Source organism: Doryrhamphus excisus, chromosome 7 (genome assembly GCF_030265055.1).
Source record: "Doryrhamphus excisus isolate RoL2022-K1 chromosome 7, RoL_Dexc_1.0, whole genome shotgun sequence".
Taxonomy (NCBI): domain Eukaryota; kingdom Metazoa; phylum Chordata; class Actinopteri; order Syngnathiformes; family Syngnathidae; genus Doryrhamphus; species Doryrhamphus excisus.
This window is the reverse complement of record NC_080472.1, coordinates 2,869,809-2,896,202: the sequence shown is the minus strand read 5'-3', so window position 1 is coordinate 2,896,202 and position 26,394 is coordinate 2,869,809. Positions and strand designations below refer to the sequence as shown.

The 26,394-nt window shown below is 39.2% G+C and overlaps 3 protein-coding genes and 2 non-coding genes across 6 annotated transcripts; 1 reads left to right on the top strand and 4 right to left on the bottom strand.

Moving 5' to 3' along the window:
- Positions 1-8,242: 8,242 nt before the first annotated feature.
- kmt5b (lysine methyltransferase 5B) lies at positions 8,243-15,806 on the bottom strand. The gene is made up of 10 exons (XM_058078535.1): positions 15,409-15,806; positions 13,893-14,150; positions 13,647-13,794; positions 13,396-13,561; positions 13,208-13,317; positions 12,956-13,122; positions 11,910-11,929; positions 11,645-11,781; positions 10,485-10,684; positions 8,243-10,339 (listed from the first exon to the last, which is right to left on the bottom strand). The coding sequence occupies exons 2-10, from the start codon at positions 14,059-14,061 to the stop codon at positions 8,889-8,891; spliced, it is 2,568 nt and encodes an 855-aa protein (XP_057934518.1). The 5' UTR covers positions 14,062-14,150; positions 15,409-15,806; the 3' UTR covers positions 8,243-8,888.
- Positions 15,807-18,803: 2,997 nt separating this feature from the next.
- On the top strand, positions 18,804-22,382 carry pole3 (polymerase (DNA directed), epsilon 3 (p17 subunit)). The gene is made up of 4 exons (XM_058078512.1): positions 18,804-19,147; positions 20,590-20,675; positions 20,976-21,094; positions 21,454-22,382. The coding sequence occupies exons 1-4, from the start codon at positions 19,082-19,084 to the stop codon at positions 21,627-21,629; spliced, it is 447 nt and encodes a 148-aa protein (XP_057934495.1). The 5' UTR covers positions 18,804-19,081; the 3' UTR covers positions 21,630-22,382.
- LOC131132669 (large ribosomal subunit protein uL11-like) lies at positions 22,279-25,004 on the bottom strand. Of its 2 annotated transcripts, none has more exons than XM_058078509.1 (6): positions 24,836-25,004; positions 23,814-23,887; positions 23,091-23,189; positions 22,917-22,998; positions 22,751-22,837; positions 22,279-22,425 (listed from the first exon to the last, which is right to left on the bottom strand). In XM_058078509.1, the coding sequence occupies exons 1-6, from the start codon at positions 24,870-24,872 to the stop codon at positions 22,307-22,309; spliced, it is 498 nt and encodes a 165-aa protein (XP_057934492.1). In that variant the 5' UTR covers positions 24,873-25,004; the 3' UTR covers positions 22,279-22,306. The 2 variants fall into 2 exon arrangements, with proteins under 2 accessions (XP_057934492.1, XP_057934493.1); XM_058078510.1 differs by having other exon boundaries at positions 24,737-24,886.
- Positions 22,508-22,635, bottom strand: LOC131133624 (small nucleolar RNA SNORA65). The gene has a single exon (XR_009130906.1). It is a non-coding gene; the product is annotated as a small nucleolar RNA SNORA65 (small nucleolar RNA).
- On the bottom strand, positions 23,638-23,765 carry LOC131133623 (small nucleolar RNA SNORA65). The gene has a single exon (XR_009130905.1). It is a non-coding gene; the product is annotated as a small nucleolar RNA SNORA65 (small nucleolar RNA).
- Positions 25,005-26,394: the final 1,390 nt, after the last annotated feature.

The window sequence follows — 26,394 nt, the reverse complement described above, 5'->3', positions numbered from 1 at the left end:
GTGCATTTTCAGCAAGTTGAAAAAATTAAAAAAAACGACATACTAACCCCTTACGTTTTTTTTCAATAATCAACGCCCTCAAACTCTGTTATTTTATGCCATTTTTGGGTACTTCTGGGCCCCCTGGTGAGTGTGTGTGAGGTTTCTGGTGTTTTTTTCACCAGAAAAGTGCATTTTCAGCAAGTTGAAAAAATGAAAAAAAAACGACATACTAACCCCTTACGTTTTTTTTCAAAAATCAACGCCCTCAAACTCTGGCATTTTATGCCATTTTTGGGTACTTCTGGGCCCCCTGGTGAGTGTGTGTGAGGTTTCTGGTGTTTTTTTCACCAGAAAAGTGCATTTTCAGCAAGTTGAAAAAATGAAAAAAAACGACATACTAACCCCTTACGTTTTTTTTCAAAAATCAACGCCCTCAAACACTGGCGTTTTATGCGCTTTTTGGGTGCTTCTGGGCCCCCTGGTGAGTGTGTGTGAGGTTTCTGGTGTTTTTTTGACCAGAAAAGTGCATTTTCAGCAAGTTGAAAAAATGAAAAAAAACGACATACTAACCCCTTACGTTTTTTTTTCAAAAATCAACGCCCTCAAACTCTGGCGTTTTATGCCATTTTTGGGTACTTATGGGCCCCCTGGTGAGTGTGTCTGAGGTTTCTGGTGTTTTTTTTCACCAGAAAAGTGCATTTTCAGCAAGTTGAAAAAATGAAAAAAAAACGACATACTAACCCCTTACGTTTTTTTTCAAAAATCAACGCCCTCAAACTCTGGCATTTTATGCCATTTTTGGGTACTTCTGGGCCCCCTGGTGAGTGTGTGTGAGGTTTCTGGTGTTTTTTTGACCAGAAAAGTGCATTTTCAGCAAGTTGAAAAAATGAAAAAAACCGACATACTAACCCCTTACGTTTTTTTTTTCAAAAATCAACGCCCTCAAACTCTGGCATTTTATGCCATTTTTGGGTACTTATGGGCCCCCTGGTGAGTGTGTGTGAGGTTTCTGGTGTTTTTTTCACCAGAAAAGTGCATTTTCAGCAAGTTGAAAAAATGAAAAAAAACGACATACTAACCCCTTACGTTTTTTTTCAAAAATCAACGCCCTCAAACTCTGGCATTTTATGCCATTTTTGGGTACTTCTGGGCCCCCTGTTGAGTGTGTGTGAGGTTTCTGGTGTTTTTTTGACCAGAAAAGTGCATTTTCAGCAAGTTGAAAAAATGAAAAAAAACGACATACTAACCCCTTACGTTTTTTTTCAAAAATCAACGCCCTCAAACACTGGCATTTTATGCCATTTTTGGGTACTTCTGGGCCCCCTGGTGAGTGTGTGTGAGGTTTCTGGTGTTTCTTTCACCAGAAAAGTGCATTTTCAGCAAGTTGAAAAAATGAAAAAAACGACATACTAACCCTTTAGGTTTTTTTTCAAAAATCAACGCCCTCAAACTCTGGCATTTTATGCCATTTTTGGGTACTTCTGGGCCCCCTGGTGAGTGTGTGTGAGGTTTCTGGTGTTTTTTTCACCAGAAAAGTGCATTTTCAGCAAGTTGAAAAAATGAAAAAAAACGACATACTAACCCCTTACGTTTTTTTTCAAAAATCAACGCCCTCAAACACTGGCGTTTTATGCGCTTTTTGGGTCCTTCTGGGCCCCCTGGTGAGTGTGTGTGAGGTTTCTGGTGTTTTTTTTCACCAGAAAAGTGCATTTTCAGCAAGTTGAAAAAATGAAAAAAAACGACATACTAACCCCTTACGTTTTTTTTAAAAAATCAACGCCCTCAAACACTGGCATTTTATGCCATTTTTGGGTACTTCTTGGCCCCCTGGTGAGTGTGTGTGAGGTTTCTGGTGTTTTTTTCAGCAGAAAAGTGCATTTTCAGCAAGTTGAAAAAATGAAAAAAAAAACGACATACTAACCCCTTACGTTTTTTTTCAAAAATCAACGCCCTCAAACACTGGCGTTTTAAGCGCTTTTTGGCTACTTCTGGGCCCCCTGGTGAGTGTGTGTGAGGTTTCTGGTGTTTTTTTCAGCAGAAAAGTGCATTTTCAGCAAGTTGAAAAAATGAAAAAAAAAGACATACTAACCCCTTACGTTTTTTTTCAAAACTCAACGCCCTCAAACACTGGCGTTTTATGCGCTTTTTGGGTGCTTATGGGCCCCCTGGTGAGTGTGTGTGAGGTTTCTGGTGTTTTTTTCACCAGAAAAGTGCATTTTCAGCAAGTTGAAAAAATGAAAAAAAAAACGACATACTAACCCCTTACGTTTTTTTTCAAAAATCAACGCCCTCAAACACTGGCGTTTTATGCGCTTTTTGGGTGCTTCTTGGCCCCCTGGTGAGTGTGTGTGAGGTTTCTGGTGTTTTTTTCACCAGAAAAGTGCATTTTCAGCAAGTTGAAAAAATGAAAAAAAACGACATACTAACCCCTTACGTTTTTTTTCAAAAATCAACGCCCTCAAACTCTGGCATTTTATGCCATTTTTGGGTACTTCTGGGCCCCCTGGTGAGTGTGTGTGAGGTTTCTGGTGTTTTTTTCACCAGAAAAGTGCATTTTCAGCCAGTTGAAAAAATGAAAAAAAACGACATACTAACCCCTTACGTTTTTTTTCAAAAATCAACGCCCTCAAACTCTGGCATTTTATGCCATTTTTGGGTACTTCTGGGCCCCCTGGTGAGTGTGTGTGAGGTTTCTGGTGTTTTTTTCACCAGAAAAGTGCATTTTCAACAAGTTGAAAAAATGAAAAAAAAACGACATACTAACCCCTTACGTTTTTTTTCAAAAATCAACGCCCTCAAACACTGGCGTTTTATGCGCTTTTTGGGTGCTTCTGGGCCCCCTGGTGAGTGTGTGTGAGGTTTCTGGTGTTTTTTTTACCAGAAAAGTGCATTTTCAGCAAGTTGAAAAAATGAAAAAAAACGACATACTAACCCCTTACGTTTTTTTTTCAAAAATCAACGCCCTCAAACTCTGGCATTTTATGCCATTTTTGGGTACTTATGGGCCCCCTGGTGAGTGTGTGTGAGGTTTCTGGTGTTTTTTTCACCAGAAAAGTGCATTTTCAGCAAGTTGAAAAAATGAAAAAAAACGACATACTAACCCCTTACGTTTTTTTTCAAAAATCAACGCCCTCAAACTCTGGCATTTTATGCCATTTTTGGGTACTTCTGGGCCCCCTGGTGAGTGTGTGTGAGGTTTCTGGTGTTTTTTTGACCAGAAAAGTGCATTTTCAGCAAGTTGAAAAAATGAAAAAAACCGACATACTAACCCCTTACGTTTTTTTTTTCAAAAATCAACGCCCTCAAACTCTGGCATTTTATGCCATTTTTGGGTACTTATGGGCCCCCTGGTGAGTGTGTGTGAGGTTTCTGGTGTTTTTTTCACCAGAAAAGTGCATTTTCAGCAAGTTGAAAAAATGAAAAAAAACGACATACTAACCCCTTACGTTTTTTTTCAAAAATCAACGCCCTCAAACACTGGCGTTTTATGCGCTTTTTGGGTGCTTCTGGGCCCCCTGGTGAGTGTGTGTGAGGTTTCTGGTGTTTTTTTCACCAGAAAAGTGCATTTTCAGCAAGTTGAAAAAATGAAAAAAAAACGACATACTAACCCCTTACGTTTTTTTTTCAAAAATCAACGCCCTCAAACTCTGGCATTTTATGCCATTTTTGGGTACTTCTGGGCCCCCTGGTGAGTGTGTGTGAGGTTTCTGGTGTTTTTTTCACCAGAAAAGTGCATTTTCAGCAAGTTGAAAAAATGAAAAAAACGACATACTAACCCCTTAGGTTTTTTTTCAAAAATCAACGCCCTCAAACTCTGGCATTTTATGCCATTTTTGGGTACTTCTGGGCCCCCTGGTGAGTGTGTGTGAGGTTTCTGGTGTTTTTTTCACCAGAAAAGTGCATTTTCAGCAAGTTGAAAAAATGAAAAAAAACGACATACTAACCCCTTACGTTTTTTTTCAAAAATCAACGGCCTCAAACACTGCCGTTTTATGCGCTTTTTGGGTGCTTCTTGGTCCCCTGGTGAGTGTGTGTGAGGTTTCTGGTGTTTTTTTGACCAGAAAAGTGCATTTTCAGCAAGTTGAAAAAATGAAAAAAACCGACATACTAACCCCTTCCGTTTTTTTTTCAAAAATCAACGCCCTCAAACTCTGGCATTTTATGCCATTTTTGGGTACTTCTGGGCCCCCTGGTGAGTGTGTGTGAGGTTTCTTGTGTTTTTTTCACCAGAAAAGTGCATTTTCAGCAAGTTGAAAAAATGAAAAAAAAACGACATACTAACCCCTTACGTTTTTTTTCAAAAATCAACGCCCTCAAACTCTGGCATTTTATGCCATTTTTGGGTACTTCTGGGCCCCCTGGTGAGTGTGTGTGAGGTTTCTGGTGTTTTTTTCACCAGAAAAGTGCATTTTCAGCAAGTTGAAAAAATGAAAAAAAACGACATACTAACCCCTTACGTTTTTTTTCAAAAATCAACGCCCTCAAACACTGGCGTTTTATGCGCTTTTTGGGTGCTTCTTGGCCCCCTGGTGAGTGTGTGTGAGGTTTCTGGTGTTTTTTTCACCAGAAAAGTGCATTTTCAGCAAGTTGAAAAAATGAAAAAAAACGACATACTAACCCCTTACGTTTTTTTTCAAAAATCAACGCCCTCAAACACTGGCGTTTTATGCGCTTTTTGGGTGCTTCTGGGCCCCCTGGTGAGTGTGTGTGAGGTTTCTGGTGTTTTTTTGACCAGAAAAGTGCATTTTCAGCAAGTTGAAAAAATGAAAAAAAAACGACATACTAACCCCTTACGTTTTTTTTCAAAAATCAACGCCCTCAAACTCTGGCATTTTATGCCATTTTTGGGTACTTCTGGGCCCCCTGGTGAGTGTGTGTGAGGTTTCTGGTGTTTTTTTGACCAGAAAAGTGCATTTTCAGCAAGTTGAAAAAATGAAAAAAACGACATGAAAAAATCAACGCCCTCAAACTCTGGCATTTTATGCCATTTTTGGGTACTTCTGGGCCCCCTGGTGAGTGTGTGTGAGGTTTCTGGTGTTTTTTTCAGCAGAAAAGTGCATTTTCAGCAAGTTGAAAAAATGAAAAAAAACGACATACTAACCCCTTACGTTTTTTTTCAAAAATCAACGGCCTCAAACTCTGGCATTTTATGCCATTTTTGGGTACTTCTGGGCCCCCTGGTGAGTGTGTGTGAGGTTTCTGGTGTTTTTTTCACCAGAAAAGTGCATTTTCAGCAAGTTGAAAAAAAACGACATACTAACCCCTTACGTTTTTTTTCAAAAATCAACGCCCTCAAACACTGGCGTTTTATGCGCTTTTTGGGTGCTTCTGGGCCCCCTGGTGAGTGTGTGTGAGGTTTCTGGTGTTTTTTTCACCAGAAAAGTGCATTTTCAGCAAGTTGAAAAAATGAAAAAAAAACGACATACTAACCCCTTACGTTTTTTTTCAAAAATCAACGCCCTCAAACTCTGGCATTTTATGCCATTTTTGGGTACTTCTGGGCCCCCTGGTGAGTGTGTGTGAGGTTTCTGGTGTTTTTTTCACCAGAAAAGTGCATTTTCAGCAAGTTGAAAAAATGAAAAAAAACGACATACTAACCCCTTACGTTTTTTTTCAAAAATCAACGCCCTCAAACTCTGGCGTTTTATGCCATTTTTGGGTACTTCTGGGCCCCCTGGTGAGTGTGTGTGAGGTTTCTGGTGTTTTTTTCACCAGAAAAGTGCATTTTCAGCAAGTTGAAAAAATGAAAAAAAACGACATACTAACCCCTTACGTTTTTTTTCAAAAATCAACGGCCTCAAACACTGGCGTTTTATGCGCTTTTTGGGTGCTTCTTGGCCCCCTGGTGAGTGTGTGTGAGGTTTCTGGTGTTTTTTTGACCAGAAAAGTGCATTTTCAGCAAGTTGAAAAAATGAAAAAAAACGACATACTAACCCCTTACGTTTTTTTTCAAAAATCAACGCCCTCAAACTCTGGCATTTTATGCGCTTTTTGGGTGCTTCTGGGCCCCCTGGTGAGTGTGTGTGAGGTTTCTGGTGTTTTTTTGACCAGAAAAGTGCATTTTCAGCAAGTTGAAAAAATGAAAAAAAACGACATACTAACCCCTTACGTTTTTTTTCAAAAATCAACGCCCTCAAACTCTGGCATTTTATGCGCTTTTTGGGTGCTTCTGGGCCCCCTGGTGAGTGTGTGTGAGGTTTCTGGTGTTTTTTTGACCAGAAAAGTGCATTTTCAGCAAGTTGAAAAAATGAAAAAAAACGACATACTAACCCCTTAGGTTTTTTTTCAAAAATCACCAAATTCAAACACTGGCATTTTATGCCATTTTTGGATGCTAAAAAAAGACATTCACTTTTTCAGTATAAGTCACACACATCTAATGTTGCTTTTCCAAAATATCAATATCGTTTTTCACTCTGTGGCCCTTGCTGGAAAAGGCTTGGCTCATTCCTGCAACTGTTGTCCTTGTGCATCTTGGGATACGGAGTTTTGGACCACATCTGGAGAGACAATATGGACAATGCAGTGGTAGGAAATATGAATGCAAGTCTTGAGATTTATTGGCTCCGACAGAACTGTGACTAAACAAAATATAAACTAAGGGCTCAGGAAATGAGTCACAAAGAAACTTTATATAGTTTTCAAGTATTCAAAAAAGTTAAATAAGTGCAAGGTGTGTTCACATGATGTACATACTGGGCAATATATGCACCGCCCACTTTTAATTATTTTTACAGGTCCCCCCCCCCACACTACCCACGCTAAATGTCCGTAAAGTATTCACATTGGATTTTTTTTTTGTCCTTTTTCGATCATTAGGAAAAGTCTATTGGACAAAGAGCTCACAGACGGTACACCTGGAACACTGGACAGTGTAGGTTGGAGGTGTCGGACAAAGTGAAGAGACAGAACGAGACACGTTAGCTGCTGGTGATGTGAACAGTACATTAGAACACAAGAAAAACGGGTAAACGCCCATTTGAGTTGATCCCTTAATCTACTCGGTAGTATTTTGTACATACAAAGACGGCAAAAACAAAAACAAACAAAAAAAAAGACAGTGGTAATGCGGTTACTGTTTCAAAAACGGGACAGCGGGCTGTTCTACCGTGATTTCTTGTTAAGAAATTTGGTCAAATCTTTTAAGGCACCAGATGCTGAATTGAACGCCACATCAACAACGCAGGTAAAGGAGGCAAGACGAGGGGGGATAATGACAGTAGGGGGAGAACAGGGTCGCTCGCTATTTCTCAGCATTATTGCGCCTAACGATCTGTTGGGATTTTATTAGCTTTTGATTTGGTTCTTCCACCATCGGGGATCGCGCCCGAGGAACTGAAATAGAACCATTTGCCCTGTACTGTATCGTTCCGTGGATCGGAGGGCCCATTGTAACCAACCATTGTAACAACCTAACCTCGAGTTGGAAAATCAGGATCCAAATTTCAAAATAGGACTACTGAAAATTTATGCCAACGAACCCCATTCGCCCATACAGTGCCCATAATAATAATAATAATAATAATATCTGGACGTGATTATTATTTTTTTTTCCAATCGCAGGTTGAAAATCGCTTAATAGCCGTGAAGCATGGGCATTAAACTTAACATGTTTTCATTACATGGTCCGTTTAAATGGAATTCCTTTTGCTGTATGAAAACCCTGTGCTTTTGTTTCACCAACAATAATCAAGAGAAGAAGAGGACTGTTTTTAGGCTAGCAATAGCGATAATGAAAACATGGCAAATAATGCTTCTGGACTGGAACATACAGCATAGCTCCCCAAAGAATAAAATAAAAATATATTTATATATTTATATATACGCCGGGGGGTGGGGAATCAAACCCAAAATTTTGGATAAAAACCTGCCTATAAGACAGAGGGATAGTCGGCCTACTGTACACTTTCTACAATATCTACGTCCATTATGAATAGAGCAAATGCATTCACTGGAAGGCATTGTTGAACATAAAACTGTACCTCTTGGGGGGGACGGGGATGGGGGGGGGTCTGCATAGTAAGTTAAGACACCACAAATGAGCAACCGAGTGACCCAAAGAGCTTTTGGAAGCGCCTTCCAAACTCCGGTGTCTCCACCTTAGATGCCGGGAGATGTTTTTGGAAGGCGCAACCAGCCAGGTTTTGAACCAACCGGTCTTGCATCAGATGATTACTACTTGATGCAAGACAACAAACAGCACAAAAGACCGGACAGATGTTCAAACAAACGACAAGCCGGAACCATCACCGCTGATGAGTTCACAGTTTAAAAAAAAAAAAAAAAAAAAAAAAAAAAAAAAAAAGTTGCTTTAAAGCACGGGTCATCAAATACGACGAGAAAAGCACAACAGAAAACATTTTCATGACCGTAATTAGAGAGATTTAGTTTTAGTCGAACAGCCCCTTCTAGTAACCTCATGGCCCAATCGATATTCATAAAGAATCCCGTTGCTGAGAGCGGCTCCATGTGACAGAATTCGAAAATCTCTCCCGATTCCTAGTAAAGATAAAAGAGAAGATACTTTAAAGTATTTTCAGGTGGAATTGTTGTCAACTTAAAAAGAGCTAGCGGTAAAGCATCGCCACGCGGTCATGCCTGGAATCAGTGAGCTTGAAAAAGAGCCGTGCCGTACGACATCGAAAACTAAAAGAAACGACAAATGTGGACTATTTTTCCTTCTTGGGCAACCAAAATGTTGAGAGTTAGATGTCAGATCCTGCAACGGGACCACTTCCTCCTCGGTGGGTTGTGATGGGGGTCAAGGAACGCGCCGGGAACTCTTAGAATCTTTATGAATACGAGCCCTGTTTTGTTTGTAAATGACTACTTTTACGTCAACACAACGTCTGCTGATTAGCTAGCTGGGTGTATTTACAGGGAGGAGGAGCGAGGAGCTCCGCGGCTTACGCGTTGAGTCTCAGAGACTGATCCTCTCTCCTCCTGGAGGAGATATCGATGTCGATGGAGTCTTTACCGACAATGAGTCGCAGGCGTTTGGCCGGCGGAAGTGGAATGAAATCGTCCTCAAACTCATTGTCAAAGTAGTCGTCGTCCTCGTCATCGACGTCCTCGTCTTCAGAGGACGGGTCGGCCATGACCTTTTGGCTCCGGTGTCCGCCGTTTCTGGCCTCCAGGCTCGGACCCATGTCGCCGTTAAACGACACCTGGTCTGCCTTCATGTGGGATATCCTGCGCGCGTCGTCCTCCCTCTTCAGCTGGATCTTCAGCTTCGTGGAGTTGCCGTGGACCACCGGAGCAAAGCCGTTGTTCAGTTTGGCGATGTAGGAGCTGCCTTTGTCCTTGTCGTGGTCCTTGCTGAACTTGATGCTAATCTTGCTGGAAGAGGAGGGGTTGACCGCCGCGGCAGAAAGACTGGAAGAACCAATGACGTCGCTGGGTTCATTGGTCTTGCTACTGCTACTGTCTCTCCGCCGGCGGAGCGTCAGTTTGGGGAGGCCGGTTGTGTTCTCCAGAATCAGCTGCGCATCGTAACGAGTGATCCGGCGTTTTTTCTTTCCCTTGTCCTGCGATCGACAGCTACCGCTACCCTTGTCCCTGCGTAGGGCTTTGCGGCCGTTGGCCACCCCGTTGTAGTCCCGATGCGCGTCGGAGAAGCTCAAGAGCACTTTCCCGCAGTCCGAGTAGCTGGCGGCGTGACCGGGAGCCACCGGCACAAACGGCTCACCGTATGAGTCCTCGCATTTAATCATTCGCTTGGCGCCCAGCTGTGGCGCCCGTTTCCGTCTTGTGCACGGGTCTCTTCGGGCGTAGCCGGGATCCAACGCTGGCTGCTCCAGTCCCATCCCATGGTGGAGATACTCCTCTATGTCTAAGGGCTCCGTTTTAATGACCACGCCACCGGAGACTGGGCTCATGCCGCGCATGGCGCTGGACTCCAACTTTACGCTACCGGCCGTCTCTTGGGCTTTGCCTAGAGTCCGCGTGGACCTGCGAGTTCTGTATGTCGAAGACAGGCAACCCTTACCATGCTGCCCAACTGGGAGATTGACGTTTTCCTTGGCGGCGTGTCGTGTCAAGCAGCCCTGCTGGACCAGGTCCTGCCCGTCCTTCTCCTTCTTTACAGTAACACCTTTACACAGTGACACCTTGGAGTCCCTGAGACCCAGCTGGCAAGTCTCACCTTTGGCCAACGCCTTGGGCTCTGCACCCCTTCTGCGACTCCGCAACTGGACTTTACTTAGTGAAGGCTTAGATTGGGATTTTAGTCTCTTTGGTACCCTATTATTATTTACACGTCCTTGTTTTGAACATGAGGTAGTGAGGGCTCTTGACAGAGTCTGTCTTGTTTGAGTCCTGTTTTTGTACTTGAGGCCAGATGATCTTTTCCTGGCAGCTGTATGAAAAAGACAAAATGTGCAAATATTCAAGACTCATTCACGCTGTTGGTTAAAATCTGGATGCGTTTCATCATTTTGTACTTCTTATTTTCAGGACTTGGTATGTTTTAAAGTAGAAAATCGCATGCAGGGAGCTCTTACATTGATGTGTTTTTGGCGATTCCTGAGAGTCCACGTCTGTGTGGGAGCCTACTGAGTGAGCATCTGAACTCCTGTTTCCTTCCCCTAACTTCTTCAGCCGGTTCAGACGTTTGTCCGTCTCCCGCAACCCGTATTTGCTGTTGATCACCGGAACATCGACTGGCAGTCCAGCTTTGGATTTGAAAGCACCAGTGCCACGTCTGCTCGACCAGAACAAAAAGACAAGAATCTTAATGAAATGAAGTTTTAAAACAAATGCAACCTCAATAAACCATAGAAAAGTTGTATTATATTGTGTTTAATTGGTTCCACACTGGACAGTGACAAGTGCATTTCTGCAAAGTAGAAAAAAAGCTATAGCGTCAACATAGCGGACATAATAAGAGCAAATACATAAAGAACAAATTAAGACATAAATAAAACATAATTTGGACTCACATGTTAGCATTGTGAGAGTTCCTTGTTATTTTTTTTTTAAACTTCATGTTCATCATTGTAACATTACTGACAACTAGTGACCAGTGTAGAGCACTACATTAAAAATGCTTTAAAACATTAAACAAAAATACATGACATTTGCTTAAATATGCATCTTTATGGACTAATAATAGGTCTTATTCAACCACAAAGATTTATTAAGTGATGGATTTGTGAAAAACAGTGACAATTAAGCTGCTAAATTCAAAATGTGAAGTGGCACGGGCTCACTGACATCAGTACAAGTGGTTGTCAACAGAACCAAAACCAAAACTATCCACTGCCAGCACATTTACTTGTGACTCAAGGAGAATAGCTAATAAAGGATTTTTTAACCTGCGGTTTTCATCCATTTGTGCATATTTTTATATATACTATTGCTGTGGTAATATTTCTTGATGACATTCAAGCTTTCACACGTTCTGAAAATAAATTAATGTGTTAGTAGTTGTGGTAAATCCAGGTTAATATTGGCATTTTGAAGCTTACTATACACTGAAAAGTCAAGTCACTGTGTGCACCTTTACATGCCATGTAACTACACAACGGTTACATTGTGGTCGACATGGACAGGTTGTAATTTCACCGCAATGTTATGTTCGTTGTGTAAAATTCAGGACATGTTTGATGATTGATATCAGTAAAATAAACTATGACGCTGATATTGCACCAGCTTTACCTACCGTTCACAGGTGTAGCATTCACAAAATTCATTACTTTCGCCAAAAAATCCGTCTCCATAGTAGCAGGAGATCTCCTCGCCCGGTTCGATGTCTCTCAGCACCTTCACACAGGCCGTGTCCCGCCCTGTCGACACAAACTAAAACAGCAAACAAACAAAAAAACACAATTGTGAATAAAGATTCCTGTATATGCGTAGTTTTTAACTTTGTTATTTCTAGGAATGATGGAGTAATCACTGTTAAAATAAATAAAAGAGTTACCTACCTTGCAGTTTGGACGACAATCTGAAAAGAAGCAGACAAAATTAATATGGCATCTGAATACTGTTGGCGAGTGCAGATAAAAACATCAGCCAAAAAAAATTATTTACTGTTATTTCTGTTATGGCCGAGGGCGTTTATTTACTCAAGGTGGTAAGGCCTTTACGAGCGAAGGGTTTTTTATTTTAACACTAATAATCATCATTATCATCGTATATTGTGTTATACTTTATTTAATCAAGGGTGCTTGATTAAAAACTGTACACAAACATCAAGCACCCAGGCAGGGTGGAGAGAAGAACACAACATAAACGTTGGCCCGGCCAACAATGGGGTGCAAACTGCCAGAAAATGCCTGTATATAAAAGGCCATCTTCATTCTGTGCAGGGAACTTGTTTAAACTGTTTTGTTTAGCAACATATTTCTGCCGGTCTCAGCAGTTCGCTCTTGATGAATGTGAACAAACGTATTTGCCAACTGAGGTAATTCAAGTACCACCAGTTGCACGAGGTAAAAAGGAGGTGTCTGTACGGGGAGAGGCATTTAATTGTATAAATTGGACAACGCGCCTGTCAATTAACTGAGATTTGGCGTCAATGAGAGGAGAGGCCAACATTTATAAAAACACAGTAGCCATAATAGCTATGTCCACACAAACATGGATACTCATTTTTTGTCTAAAAAAAAAACGTTTTCTTTGGCTAACTCATGGCAAAACAGGAAGGTGGTGTCCGTGAGGTGTCTTGCTGCCACATGGTCTTTGGTAACAGTCACGTCAAAAATAACCATGACGGTAAAAGTAACCTTAAATGTTAATTTAGCCCTTTCATTCATATGTACTTATGCTTTTTTAATTGTTTTCTATGTGTAAAAGTAATTGTAAAACTATAAAAATGTTTTTACGTTAACATTTTCTAGAACACATTAATTTGATTTACATTATTTCTTATGAGAAAATTTGTTTAGAGTACATTTTTGGTTAGAGTCTGACCTTCTGGAACAAATTAATTGACGCTAACCAGATAAAAGTAGCATAAAAGGTCCAATACCGTGGTTAATAAAAGCAGCTGGCCCCAGCCAGAGCTGTGCACAATTCTTGCGAGTGGAATACATGACACTGAAGTCATTCTCTCCATGCCGGAGTAGCATGTTCTCTTCACTCTCGGACAGCTCAGCAATGCATCCGACTAAATACTCAATCTTATCATTCCTTTTCCTGCAAAAGATCAAAAGAGTTTTAAAAAAAAAAAAAGATTTTGAAGTGAACTTTTTCGTGAATTCACATGGTCATAGAACCTCACCATTCTTTAGTTGCCACAATTTTGGCTCCATTTTGCTCTGAAGAATAGCGATTACACGGAAGGATCTCAAAGCCGCTGTCAGTGGCGAACATCCGCAAATATACAAAAACCTGTGGAAAACAAGCAGGTTGGTCATCAAGTGAATGTGGTGCTGAGAAACAGGAGAGATGAAAATAAAATATGTTTACATGTTGTTTGAATAGCTTTTCTTGAGATTTTGTCTTATGAACAAAAAGATTTCGGGACCAGTCTCCTGTTGTCAAAGCTCGGAACGCTTTCTCCAAGTTATCGTGTTTCTTGAAGCGCTCAATGATTTCCTTCAGCTCTTCCTGACGTCCCTTGACTGGTCGAAATCTATGGAACAGACATGCAAGTGTGTGCATGAGAGAATATGCATAGCAGCATTTCAACGTGAGCGTCGCAGGCATAGACGGCTGACCTGGTGTTCATTTTGTGTGTCTGAAAGCCCAGGTATGGATCTAGTATTAGGCTTGTTGTCAGGTCATCATTCTCGCATAACTCCTTTGCAGTCATTCCTGAGGAGGGCACATATCGCCTCTCGGCTTCTAGACTAGTTGCATGAAACCCTGTGTAAAAAAAAAACAAAACAAAAACAGACCCAAGCTAAAACGTGGAACTGTCAAGAAAAGCAAATTTTCAAAAGCAAAGAATGTCTGCAACTCACTACGACTACATCTTCGGTTTCTGGGGTGTGTTTTGTTGTGCCGCAGCGATGTCCGCTGTGAATGCTGAGAGCGAGTCTGGCTCTGGCTCACAGGTTGCTCGCTGGTCAACTTGCTTCCATGTCGTCTGCCATTTAATACCATGTTCTTGGATTCGCCCAGCCACTTCATACCCACAAGCCCCCTGATCCAGTTGCATTTAGTCCCCGAGATGAAGAAACACTCTTCGGTTGGGAAGACTGGGGTCTAGAATATCAACTCTGGAAACAAAAGACAAAATAAATCATATGAGTCCTTACAAATGTTCAATAAACAAGCATACAAAACAACATTAATGTACTGTCATGTAAAAAAAAAAAGTTGCATGTATGTGTGCATGTTTTGCCTCATCATTTAAAAAGGTAAAATATATTTCTAACAAAATACATAAGCTTATTATGGATAGGAACAGAGTTTTCGAGGATTCAAAACTGAAGTGTAGCGCTATTTAGTGGTCACCTGAAATAATGCACGCTTTTATTGTCTGCAAAAGTGACGTAGTTGATTACATCTCTAGTACGCGATGCATCGATGTGTACCTTATTGCGTATCGGTGTTCGTATTCTACAAACACAGATCGATTTTTGTGCCGAAACACATTTGTTGTTTTAAATGTTAAAACTGAAAAAACGGCACGCGCACGCACGCGCACCACGACGAGACCCGGAAGGCTACCCGCGACATGTCACAGCTATTCGGCTTGTATTGTTTGCTAACAACTGCCGCGGCAAGCCATCGAGCTAACACCAAAGCGGTGCCTGAAAGACGGCTAGCTTGCAGCAGACGCCGGCATAATGCCGCGACAAAATGACAAAACAAGCCTCAGAGGGGCTTACGGCTTACAAAATCACCCGATGTTTAGCAGCCACCACATACAATAAACATACCGCAAAGCAAGAGTATTTCGGAGAGTGTGATGTTTATTGAAGATTGTACTTAGTGAATATCTTGCCAAGAACCAAGCACATTAAAAAGAGAATGACGACGCAAGTAAATCATTATGTACAAAACGTTGAGTCCTGCTTGCTAGCGAGCACTTGATACCAGATAGCATTAAAACTTCATCAGGTTAGCTTGGCTAGCTAACATTGCCAATAGCGATCTGTCGGTAAATGATGCAGTAGCTGTAGTTATCGCACTACATGGCGATATATTAAAGTTCACTACCAAGCCAAATGCAATAAGCGATAGTGGGCAACACGCGTCTGTGTAAACGACATATATTAAATGACCCACCTATACAAACCATTGGAGGATACGCTAATAAGCTAGCATTAGCTTCGCTAAGCAAACAAATCAGATAGTTGTCGTATCCACTGCTGCACATAATTAATATTGGTTAATAGACGAACCGACGGTCATTTAAGATGCCAGTAAAGCAGTCCAATTACAATATGCTCAAATCATTTTCACACGATAGTATCGTTAAATGTCCCCTGTCAAGAAGCCAAAAAGACACCCAAAATGCTTTTTACTCACCGGGTGACCTCGTCAGATAACCGCAAGACAAAGCGAACGTCCTTGAAAGTCATTTAAAAGAAAAATAGCACCGTAAACATCGCAGGAAAACACATTTTTTTAAAAAAGAAATTAACATTAAAATTCAAGATGGCGGACTGGCACGGGCGAGTGGGAGAGAAAGGCGCAGCACGGCTGTCCGACAGAAAATAGTTCCCAATGCACACTCGACCGTTTTCTCATGCTTTCGGACCCAAACGGCTAACAGAGACGGTACATATAGGCGAAACGGAGTCTTTGAATTTTTGTTTAGGTTCGCCGTTTTCTTTAGATTAAGTTCACGGGCTGACACGAATATTTATATTGGTTTTGAGGCAGCACTGGTCGGATGTGCACACAAGTGCCGCTGCATAAACAAACCAATTGACGCGTTCTACCTGCTCACAGAACCTCACGGAACCTTGTGGAACCACGCCACAAGACAACTTCCACTTATGCCTTTGTTTTTAACTTATTTGTCTTTATTGACACTTGACGAGTTTTCTATGCTGTATCTCCAGTTTGTGACTGCTTCACATTAAGAACATAAATCAATATTCGCCCTTGAATACAGGAAGTGTGGTGTAATTGTTCACGAAATGTGTAGTCTTATATTTTAGGCATTTGTGCAAGTTTATTAAGTAAGGCAAAATGCACACGTGAGAATTTGAAAATATTATAACATCTGTTATCTGTTTTGGAGCTTTCATATTTTCCTATTTCTATTTTCTTATTCTATTGATTATAACCAAATTTGGGAAATACTGCAAATTTTGGCATTTATCTAATACCAAGTAAATGAAGGACTGTATTTTATTTTATTTTTTACTTTTAAGGTCCTTGAATGATTTTGGCTTTAATTGATTAGGGCTCTATATGCAATATACCAAGCTCTATGTGAAGTATTTCCATAATGCCTCATATTAACTCTCTAACAAGATCTCAGTGTATAGACTGGTCATATATCTCATCTGGTTTCATATTATCTACATTGTTTATATTGTTTATTTTTCTATATTGTGTATTTTGTACTGCTTAACTGACTCTGTACTCTTGCTGCTGTGCAATACAAATTTCCCCACTGAGGGACGAATAAAGGCATATCTTAATCTTAATTTCACAACTATAATGAGAATAAAACACATGGCAATTTTTTATTTATTAAATAATTAAATAATCTAAAAATACATAAATTTCAACAAAAAATAAAATAATTTTTCTTAGTGTTATTCATAATCTACAATTGTTTTAGTAAAATAGATCAACAAAAGGAAAAACTACTATTGGCTCTCATTCAAATCCTTGCTTTTTGCCCACACAGCCCACCTTATTCCCCAAGTTTGTCAACAATATACAAATATAAAATATATAATAATAATAAAAAACACAACGAGCATTTGTGAAGATAAACATAGAAGAGAAGTGAAAAATATCACTTTATCATGCCATGCTACTACTCTTGGCAGAGGTGTAGAAGTCTGTCCATCCATCCATCCAACCTCTATGCCACCGGAGCCTATGCCAGCTGTCTTTGGGCGAGAGGTTTGGTACACCCTGGACTGGTGGCCAGCCAATCACAGGGCGCATATAAACAAACAACCATTCACACTCACATTCATACCTATGGACAATATGGAGTCGCTAATTAACCTAGCATGTTTTTGCAATGTGGGAGGAAACCGGAGTACCGGGAGAAAACCCACGTATGCACGGGGAGAACATACAAACTCCACACTCCACCCCAAAATAATATGTATATGCGTATCGTAATTACATGAATAATTTTTTTTCAGCAAGGATACTGAAGAGCGGATTGCCTGAACTGATTCCTTGATTAATCAAAACAGCAAGCCTCAGAAAATAATCATATAATATGCAATATTTGCTTTGTAATCTACAATTTTTTTCCATGTCATACATGCGAGATTTCAAAGCTGCAAAAATTTTATTACATAAATTTTTATTATAAAATTTATTTACATTATTCATTCATTTTCTGCCACGTTACCCAAATGAACACAGATGAAGAGTGTAGTACTAAGGGTTGCTTTAACAACAGTGTGATTTGTGAGTCATGTAAACTTTAGTATCCTGGAGCACAGCCCAGAAAGACACAGCACCTTGAACCTGGTGGGTGTACAAACTCACCCTATAGTCTGCACAAAGGAGTGGTGTACAATGTGTGGGCTGCATCACTCTGGTCCATTAGTAATGAAGCCAACTACCATGGAAACCAGAATAATGCCTTAAAACCTGATCTTCTGCTGGGTGAAAGGAAGCAAAAAATTAAAAGTGCGCCCTGGCAATTTCGTCCATGTTATACATAAAGTTGACATGTTCATTGTGCGACAAATATGCTAGTGTTACATAATGTTTCATCTTCCGGTTCACATAAACATAATAGCCCAAAATGCGTCTAATGGTGTGGTGGCCCGCCACAAATACATTCGGACCACCACAAATAGATTTAGCGCTAATAAATACATTCTCATTTACAAACCTGTACAGCAGATGGTATTGTGGCTCCCTTCTTAACATACCTCAAATGCAACAGTGAATATGAATATGTTGCCAATGCAGCTGCTTTGTTGCTATATTTAAAATAAAATAAAATAAAATAAAATAAAATAAAATAAAATAAAATAAAATAAAATAAAATAAAATAAAATAAAATAAAATAAAATAAAATAAAATAAAATAAAATAAAGCCTCCAGCACCCTTGTGACGACAAGCGGTGGAAAATGAATGAATTAGAGTGGTTATTCTACCTCTTCAAAAGTCAGCAACCCTGGTGACCCCGTGCTTTTTTTCTTTTTTTTTTTTAACTTGCAACATTTTTCTCTCAGTTTGTGGGGTGGTTGTGTGGTTTTTCATTTGCAGCATTTGTTTTTGGTATTTTGGCATTTGTTTAAAGCAGCCCCATGATCATTAAAAGTTGCAATTTAATTAGCCACCACAAGGTGGCGCCTAAAACAGCTTGACCATTAAAAAACGAGCGAAAACAAGAAGTAGTACTCTATATTGAAATATACTAATGTAAGTATTGGATTTGAGACACAGACATAGGTTTTTTTGCATATAAATTAAATTAGTTGCGTTTTATTTGTTATTTTTTATAAACACAAAAGTCGACAAATCGATTTGATGTTGAGGTTTTACATTACCCTTTTAAAATTGCCTCTGTATATTTAAATACTTTCTTGGGTTCCATAGAGAAAGCGATCACTCATCAGTCAAAACAAAAAAAAACAACTAAACCACTTCCCATTGTAGCGCAGTTGACGAATGTGACTCAATAGACTGACGCCAGAAGTAGAAAAGGGGAGTAAAAGCCATTGTTGCATACGTGCATACGTACGTAAAAGCTAAACGCAGTTTACGCATGCGCCAGAGGTCAAAGTTGACAGTTCACGGGGTCGGTTCGCGGGCAAACGTTCCAAAAGCAATTGTTTCGGAAGCGGGAGAAGTTCGTTTTTGAAAATAACTGTCAAAACTAGACACAATTCACCGTAATATTTAGTTTGTGACTTGTAAAACACCAGACCTGTAGTGTCGAGCTAATAGCTTTAGCTATTGAGCAGTCATTGTCCGCGTGGAGGAGTTTTCAGGTCTCGTGTCGGACGGCGACGAGTGAAGACGACAAAGTGGCAGAAGATGGCAGAAAGGCCGGAAGATCTGAACCTTCCCAATGCGGTTATCACCCGTATCATTAAGGAGGCGGTGAGTGCAACCATAGCGGGAAGGGAAGGGAGACACATTAACCCCCAAACGTGCTTTCAATGTTCGAATTACCTTTTAAATGAATTCCTCGTCGCCACACGTTGACTGGCTCGTCAAAACCAGAGTCATTCCCTCGTTAAAAGTACTTTTAAAAAATGAAAGTAGCCAAGTAATGCCGCTCTATATTATTGTAATGTACTCGTAGTTTTAATAAAGATGTATTATTTATGCATTAAGTACTTGTTAAGTCATTAATTACCAGAATTAATGTGCAAATTTATTTTTTAAGTAATTACAATTATAACTTTCCTATATCCAGAGCTGGACTAATTTTCTTTATTTTATTTTTTATACTGTTAAATACTATGAACTCCAATACCGACCTCTTTTCACACACTTCTTATTTGGTGCTTATATCATTTATATACGTATAAAAACTGTATCCAACTTACAGCTACTTTTACAAAAATAAAAGAGGTGAACTATTTGTGGTTTATGTGACTGGCAACATTTACATTGTATTTTATTTACAAAGCACATCTCCACTCAAACAGTGTGCACTTTGTCTTTATGCTATTTTGTCGCCTTGTGACATTAATAATAATAATAATAATACATTTTATTTGTATAGCGCTTTTCAAAATACTCAAAGACACTTTACAGAAGAATGGAGTTGAATAAAAACAAGTAAACAGAGTAGAAGACACACCAAAATACAACATTCATTGGTTAATACACAGTTAAAACATGAGTAAAAGCGTTAAATACAAAAATACAAGCATGTCTGAGAGGCGGGGTACACCCCGGACCTGTCGCCAGCCAATCACAGGGCACATATAGACAAACAACCATTCACACTCACATTCATACCTATGGACAATTTGGAGTCGCTAATTAACCTAGCATGTTTTTGGAATGTGGGAGGAAGCCCGGAGTACGAGGAGAACATGCAAACTCCGATTGGAATTGAACTTTGGTCTCCTAGCTGTGAGGCCTGCGCATTAACTACTCGTGCACCGTGCAGCCGCTGAATTGAACAGTTTATAAAAATACAAATTGAGTTGACGCAAATATTCTTTGGTGAGCTATGTACCCCCTGAACATGACAACCGCAAAAAATAGCTCAGAACAAACAAAATTGCTAATTTGTTTTGATGACAAAATGTCAACGGGGTAAAAAAACAAAACAACAACAAAACAAAGTGCCAGAGCCAGGCAAAATGTGTAAACAAAGATGTAATTAGTTACCCGGGAAAGTAATTATTGCGCAATACATCAAGCGAATAGACTTCCTGACAAGTTAGCGTGACCCGCTGCCACTGTTCTTTTAGCAGTAAGGTGTTTTCCTCTTTGTGAAAATCAATATTACCAGCCAGTGTGTGGTCTTGAATGTGTTTGCGGCTTTTGAGATAACTCCTCCGCACCGTTTGTTTTTTCGACAGCTCCCAGATGGGGTGAACGTGTCAAAAGAAGCAAGGAGAGCGATATCCCAGGCTGCCAGCGTGTTTGTGTTGTATGCAACATCTTGGTAAGAGTACAGACAACTCAAGTGCGCTTGTGTACCGATTCACAAAATAAGAGTTTGACTCCAGATGGTATGATATTTCAATGATTGTAATATTTGTCAGTATTCCCAGGCGGGGGAAAAAAATAACTCAAGTAATTAAATTTTCTGATGGGGAGGAAAAGCATCTGTCATCGTCATGACAACCATCATTTCAAGCCGTGTTGTAAACTACACTTTACACTTACAATGTTATAACAAGACACACAAAATGGCCACTTAACGCAAATAAAAAGTGTTATTTCCGTTTTCCCTTTTTAACAGTGCCAACAACTTTGCCATGAAGGCTAAGCGGAAAACTCTGAATGCAGGCGACGTCTTAGCTGCGATGGAGGAAATGGAATTTGAGCGATTTCTGGAGCCTCTCAGAGAAGCTTTGGAAGGTCAGTACCAAGGAGCCAAACAAGCAACAGTACATTTTGGGTTCTTTTCTAATTGCAGTGTAGACAAAGTAATACAGTATGTCCATTCAGAATGAATTTTCTTCAGAGATGTTTCTATTTAGGTGCATTTTCATTATTTTTGCGTCTCACTACACACACTGACCCCTCTTCTCTTGGCACATTTTTTTACATTACAACTTTTTGACCTTATAAAATTGACCTTGTTAATTTTTCCTATTTTGCTAATGTGGCTAATTGTAGCCAATTGAACAATTAAGTTTGGGATTGCAAAAGTAGTCATGTCTGTTGTGCTTTGCTACACTTTCCCAATTGACGGTATGTGTTTTATGTTCCTTCAGTGTACAAGAAGGGCCAGAAGGGGAAGAAGGAGGTGTCGGAGCAGAAGCGCAAAGATAAAGACAAGAAGACGGACTCTGAGAATGATAAGAGCAGAGAGGAGGAAGAGGAGGAGGAGCGCATGGAAGAAGAGCCTGAAGCAGAGAACGAGGTGGAGGAAGAAGAGGTGGAAAACTGAAAACAATCCCCGCTGGTGGACGCACTGTTTAAATAATGACATGCACTCGGTAGCGCTTCAGAGGTTATCACTGTCAGGACAGGTCAGGTCCCTTTCGAGATGTGGTTAGTTTTCCTGAAGTCTTTTTTTTTTCTCCTTTTTCTTACAAAATCCAAATGTTGAAACAAAGCACAACAAATCTTGTACTTCCTTAAAAAAACATAGGTGACATGCACTTACACTGACTGGGGTGATCGGTTTCTGAGCAAACCCTGTATCTCAGATAGACCTTTTGAACTTTTACATGATTATAGATAAGGTCATATCTTCTGGGTGGAACGACGTTAAATGCTCACAGTATGTCAACTGTAGTCTTTGATATGAGATGCATAACGCAATGTCTATTATTTCAACTGGGAACCATTACAGTGATGAACTGGGTAAACTGAAAATGGAAATATGCATTGCCACTTTTGAGACTTAGAGTGGAGTTGCTTTTGTAGCAAAGTTTTTTTAAAAAAACATGTTTTTGTACAATTTTTGGGTAGCGAAAATTCCCAATAAATATTTTTAGTACAACAAAAAAAAGTTTTGTAAATATACATTTTCAGTAACAGTTTTGATGCTTTGCCCTTTTACTTAAAAAGTAAAACGCTTTCAATGAAAGACATGTTTTGCCCAACATTTTATTTGCGCTTTTACTCCGATGGGCACTCAATTTGGCCGCTGTTGATGTCATCGATGACATCATGCGGGGGGCGGCCATCAATGGTGCAGCCGACAGACTGAGCTGTACCCAGAATCTCCTTGATGGTTCCTGAAAAAAAAAAAAAAAAAAAATTCAACGACTTTTCATGATCAATAACAGGTCTACGTGAAGTTGCAATCGACTTTTTTTTTGGTGTTCCAGACTTTTCGGCACAGAGTTGTCCATTAAATTTGGGCAGCTCTGTTTCCTAAAGCCGGGTCACTCTGAGCCTCCGCTGGACTATAGCTAGTCACTTTGACAGACTGCTATTGTGGCGGGAGGCTACTGTGTTTACCGGTAACAAAATGTAAAATTCCACTGGAATATACTCATGTCACTCAAGACAGGAATAGTAGCGGGAGGCTGAAGAGCATCAAAACCCATTTACTCTTACCGGAGAGCTCTCTTGCGATGGAGCGAGGCCTCATGAGGCGGGCAATGCCCAGGATGTCATCAAAAGTCACACTTCCACTGTGCTTGACTGGAAAAAAAAAAAAAAAAGACCACAATTAAATGTGATTCAACAATATTTTGAAAAGCTAGTTAGAATAGTCACTTACCGTTCTTGACCTTCTTCCTGTCACGGGGGGGCTCCTTCAGAGCTTTGATAATAAGTGCCGATGCAGAAGGGACAACCTCAATCTAAAAAATTTTTTTTTAAAAAAATGGCAACAATCATAAGCAACACATTTGTGACATCTTTGCTTGATGTGTAGAAGGTGCAAGGCCCGTACCGCGGCTTGCCTGTTCTGGATCGTCAGCTTCACGGTGATCCTCAGACCCTTCCAGTCACCGGTAGCTTTGGCAATGTCATCACCAACTTTCTTGGGAGACTAGGGAGAAAAAAAAAAGGCTGAGTTAAATGGAAATAATACTTTAAACCATAAGTGACTGACATAACTAGCCATTGCCGACATTTATTTGTGAATTGTTTTTTTTTTTTTTTTTTTTTTTTTTAGACATACAGCACTTTGACATGGTCTTCCACCATTTGTGTATATTTTTATATTTCAATTTCACTCTTGACAGCTGCTGTGGTATCAACTGCTTAAATCCCATATAATCATTAGTGGCAAATACCTATACATTGTGATGCATATTTAGGATTTAAACCTGGATTGTGTTGCGAGTGTGTGTTAAAAATACATTTAGGACACCTGAATCACTCCCACATTTTCGGGTTTTGCTCTGCTTGACCATGCATGTCATGGACTTAGGCAACAAGATTTGCATAATAGATTTCCACTGTACTGATGAGCAAGCAAACTCACATTTTACCAATTGTGTTCCAGACTTTTCGGCACAGAGTTGTCCATTAAATTTGGGCAGCTCTGTTTCCTAAAGCCGGGTCACTCTGAGCCTCCTCCGGACTATAGCCAGTCACTTTGACAGACTGCTATTGTGGCGGGAGGCTACCGTGTTTACCGGTAAAAATGTAAAAAAAAAAAACAACTCACCAGACCCAATGGCCCAATTTTGGGGGCCAGCGCTGAGGTGGCACCAACTTCTCCGCCAGTGCATCTCATGTACACTAAAAGACAAAAAAATGTAAAGAAAAAGTTAACAATGACGTAGGATTTTTTTTTCCTGTAACTCTGCAACTTCATGGCACATTGATTGATTTCAGCCCTGCATACTCTTCCTACAGTATCCAAACCCAGGTTTGCATGAAACTGAAAATGTACACGGGATTTTTACTGTATGGGCCGAAAACTGCATTTACAACAGAGGCTAATCACATAGCATGAAGGCATTTTTTTCTTTAAATTATTTATTTTGCTCCTCAAAACTCATGAACATTAATATGCAGTAACCACAATTGCAGAGATTATGCAAAATATATTAATATTGGAGAGAGGGGGCACACTAACATCTTGTGAATCTGAATAAAACAAACATACTGGCTTTGCATTACTGCTGACAAAGTAAATAAATTAGTGTGTTATCCAACCTCACCACCTATCTAGATTATGCCAAGTCACTAAAACGGCCCGCGGGACGCACTATGAAGACCAACCCCAAACTACACAGTCAATGCTAATGTTTAATGATAAAAATTGAAGGAGTCTTAACAGCATATTCATCCATTTTATGTTAATCCACACTCGCAGCAAGGTGATGTGTCTAAAACCGTTTTATTAAACATTTAAAAAAGGGACATCTATTTAGTTCAAACGAGAAAACTCACATTTGAGTCAAAAGTAGTCCCACTGGCTATTAGCTAACAGCTAACTATTAGCAGCTACCCCACGTGTCACGGAAGCAGTTGTTCTGCCAACCTTGTGCAGATTAGCACAACAAAACTAATATCATCCCTCCCAAAAAATACAACCGACTAACATTTATTAACGTCACACTTATTAACGAGACCCAATATTACCGTTGCAAACCCGCCGTGGGGAGACCAACGGAGAGCGGCGCCATCTTGAATGGTCTCGCACGCGTCTGGTTTAAGTAGCACTTCGCAGTGTGAACATACCAATTTTAACCTCGTTGGGATCGAATTTAGGAGGCATGTTGATTGTGCGGAGCTCAGTTCAGCTTGATCGGTGATGGTGTCGGATGAACCCGGTTCGGGACGACCGATTACTGTTGCACCTTCACCACTAACACGAGTAAGAAAGACAGAGAGCCGGGGCGACAATGTATATATACTAGCACCAAATCTCGCGAGATGTGATGTCATCACTTACACACACACAGTCATTCAAGCTCTGTCGTCCGGTCTAACTGCACCGAACAAAATAAAGGTCTAAAAAACAACTTTTTTTGGTAAGGTGCCCACCCTCTGTGTAATTTAATTTACTACATTTCTGTTTAATAGCGAAATTCTTAGTAAAGTGATTCAGATGAGCGAAAAATGTTTGTTAGCTACACGGCTCCTGCCCTCCTGCTAGCTTGACGTTGATGTTCTCCGATTTGTTGTAATTATTCGCAGTGATGTGCGATACAGCTAGATTTGGTATCGATTCGATACCAAGTAAATACAGCTATCGATATCGATATAAAAAAATAAATAAATTGGACGAATCATCAACCTAAATCTGAATGAATTGTTGTGACCTTTTTTGTCGATATGCCTTTTACATTATTAACCAGTGAAATAAAATAAAATACATCTTTTTACATTGCTATCGATCAATATTGATACCAATGTATCAATGATTCCAAAGAATCATTACAATAAAAGGAAAAAAGAAAAAAAAATTTGGAGGGGAGGTCCATCGTATATATATATGTATATTTAATTTAAATGTAACTATAATTCACATACACACACATATATATATAAAATATACATTTAATTTTATTTAATTAAATTGAAAAGTATTACACATGACATAACTTTTTTTCATGTTGATAGTGTTTTTTAATTAAATAAAATATATATATATATAATGTTAATAATATATATAATAATAATGTCTGTAATACTGTTATAGTATATATTTAATATATATATATTTAATTTATATTTAAATGTAACTAACAGTATTATATATAACGTAACTTTTTGTATTTTGTTGATAGTGTTTTTTAATTAAATTAAATAAAATTTTAAAATATATATATATAATGTCAATAATATATATAATATATATAATAATATATATAATAATACTGTCTCTAATACTGTTATAGTATTATATATATTTTATATATATATTTAATTTATATTTAAATGTAACTATAACAGTTTTACATATAACGTAACTTTTTGTATTATGTTTTTTAATTAAATTAAATAACATTTTAATATATATATATAATGTTAATAATATATATAATATACATAATAATATATATAATAATAATGTCTGTAATACTGTTATAGTATTGTATATATTTAATATATATATTTAATTTCTATTTAAATGTAACTATAACAGTTTTACATATAACGTAACTTTTTGTATTATATTGATAGTGTTTTTTAATTAAATTAAATAAAATTTTTAAATATATATATAATGTTAATAATATATGTAATATATAATAATATATATAATAATGTCTGTAATACTGTTATAGTATTGT

Coding starts and splice junctions, on each gene's coding strand:
- pole3 (XM_058078512.1), top strand. CDS start 19,082: ATGGCAGAAAGGCCGGAAGATCTGAACCTTCCCAATGCGGTTATCACC. Junction 19,148..20,589: donor CCCGTATCATTAAGGAGGCG/GTGAGTGCAACC, acceptor TTTTTTCGACAG/CTCCCAGATGGGGTGAACGT. Junction 20,676..20,975: donor GTGTTGTATGCAACATCTTG/GTAAGAGTACAG, acceptor CCTTTTTAACAG/TGCCAACAACTTTGCCATGA.
- kmt5b (XM_058078535.1), bottom strand. CDS start 14,061: ATGAAGTGGCTGGGCGAATCCAAGAACATGGTATTAAATGGCAGACGA. Junction 13,795..13,892: donor AAACCGAAGATGTAGTCGTA/GTGAGTTGCAGA, acceptor TTTTTTACACAG/GGTTTCATGCAACTAGTCTA. Junction 10,685..11,644: donor GAATGCTACACCTGTGAACG/GTAGGTAAAGCT, acceptor CTGGTCGAGCAG/ACGTGGCACTGGTGCTTTCA.
- LOC131132669 (XM_058078509.1), bottom strand. CDS start 24,872: ATGCCTCCTAAATTCGATCCCAACGAGGTTAAAATTG. Junction 23,888..24,835: donor TCCCAACGAGGTTAAAATTG/GTATGTTCACAC, acceptor TTTGTCTTTTAG/TGTACATGAGATGCACTGGC. Junction 23,190..23,813: donor AAATTGGGCCATTGGGTCTG/GTGAGTTGTTTT, acceptor TTTTCTCCCTAG/TCTCCCAAGAAAGTTGGTGA.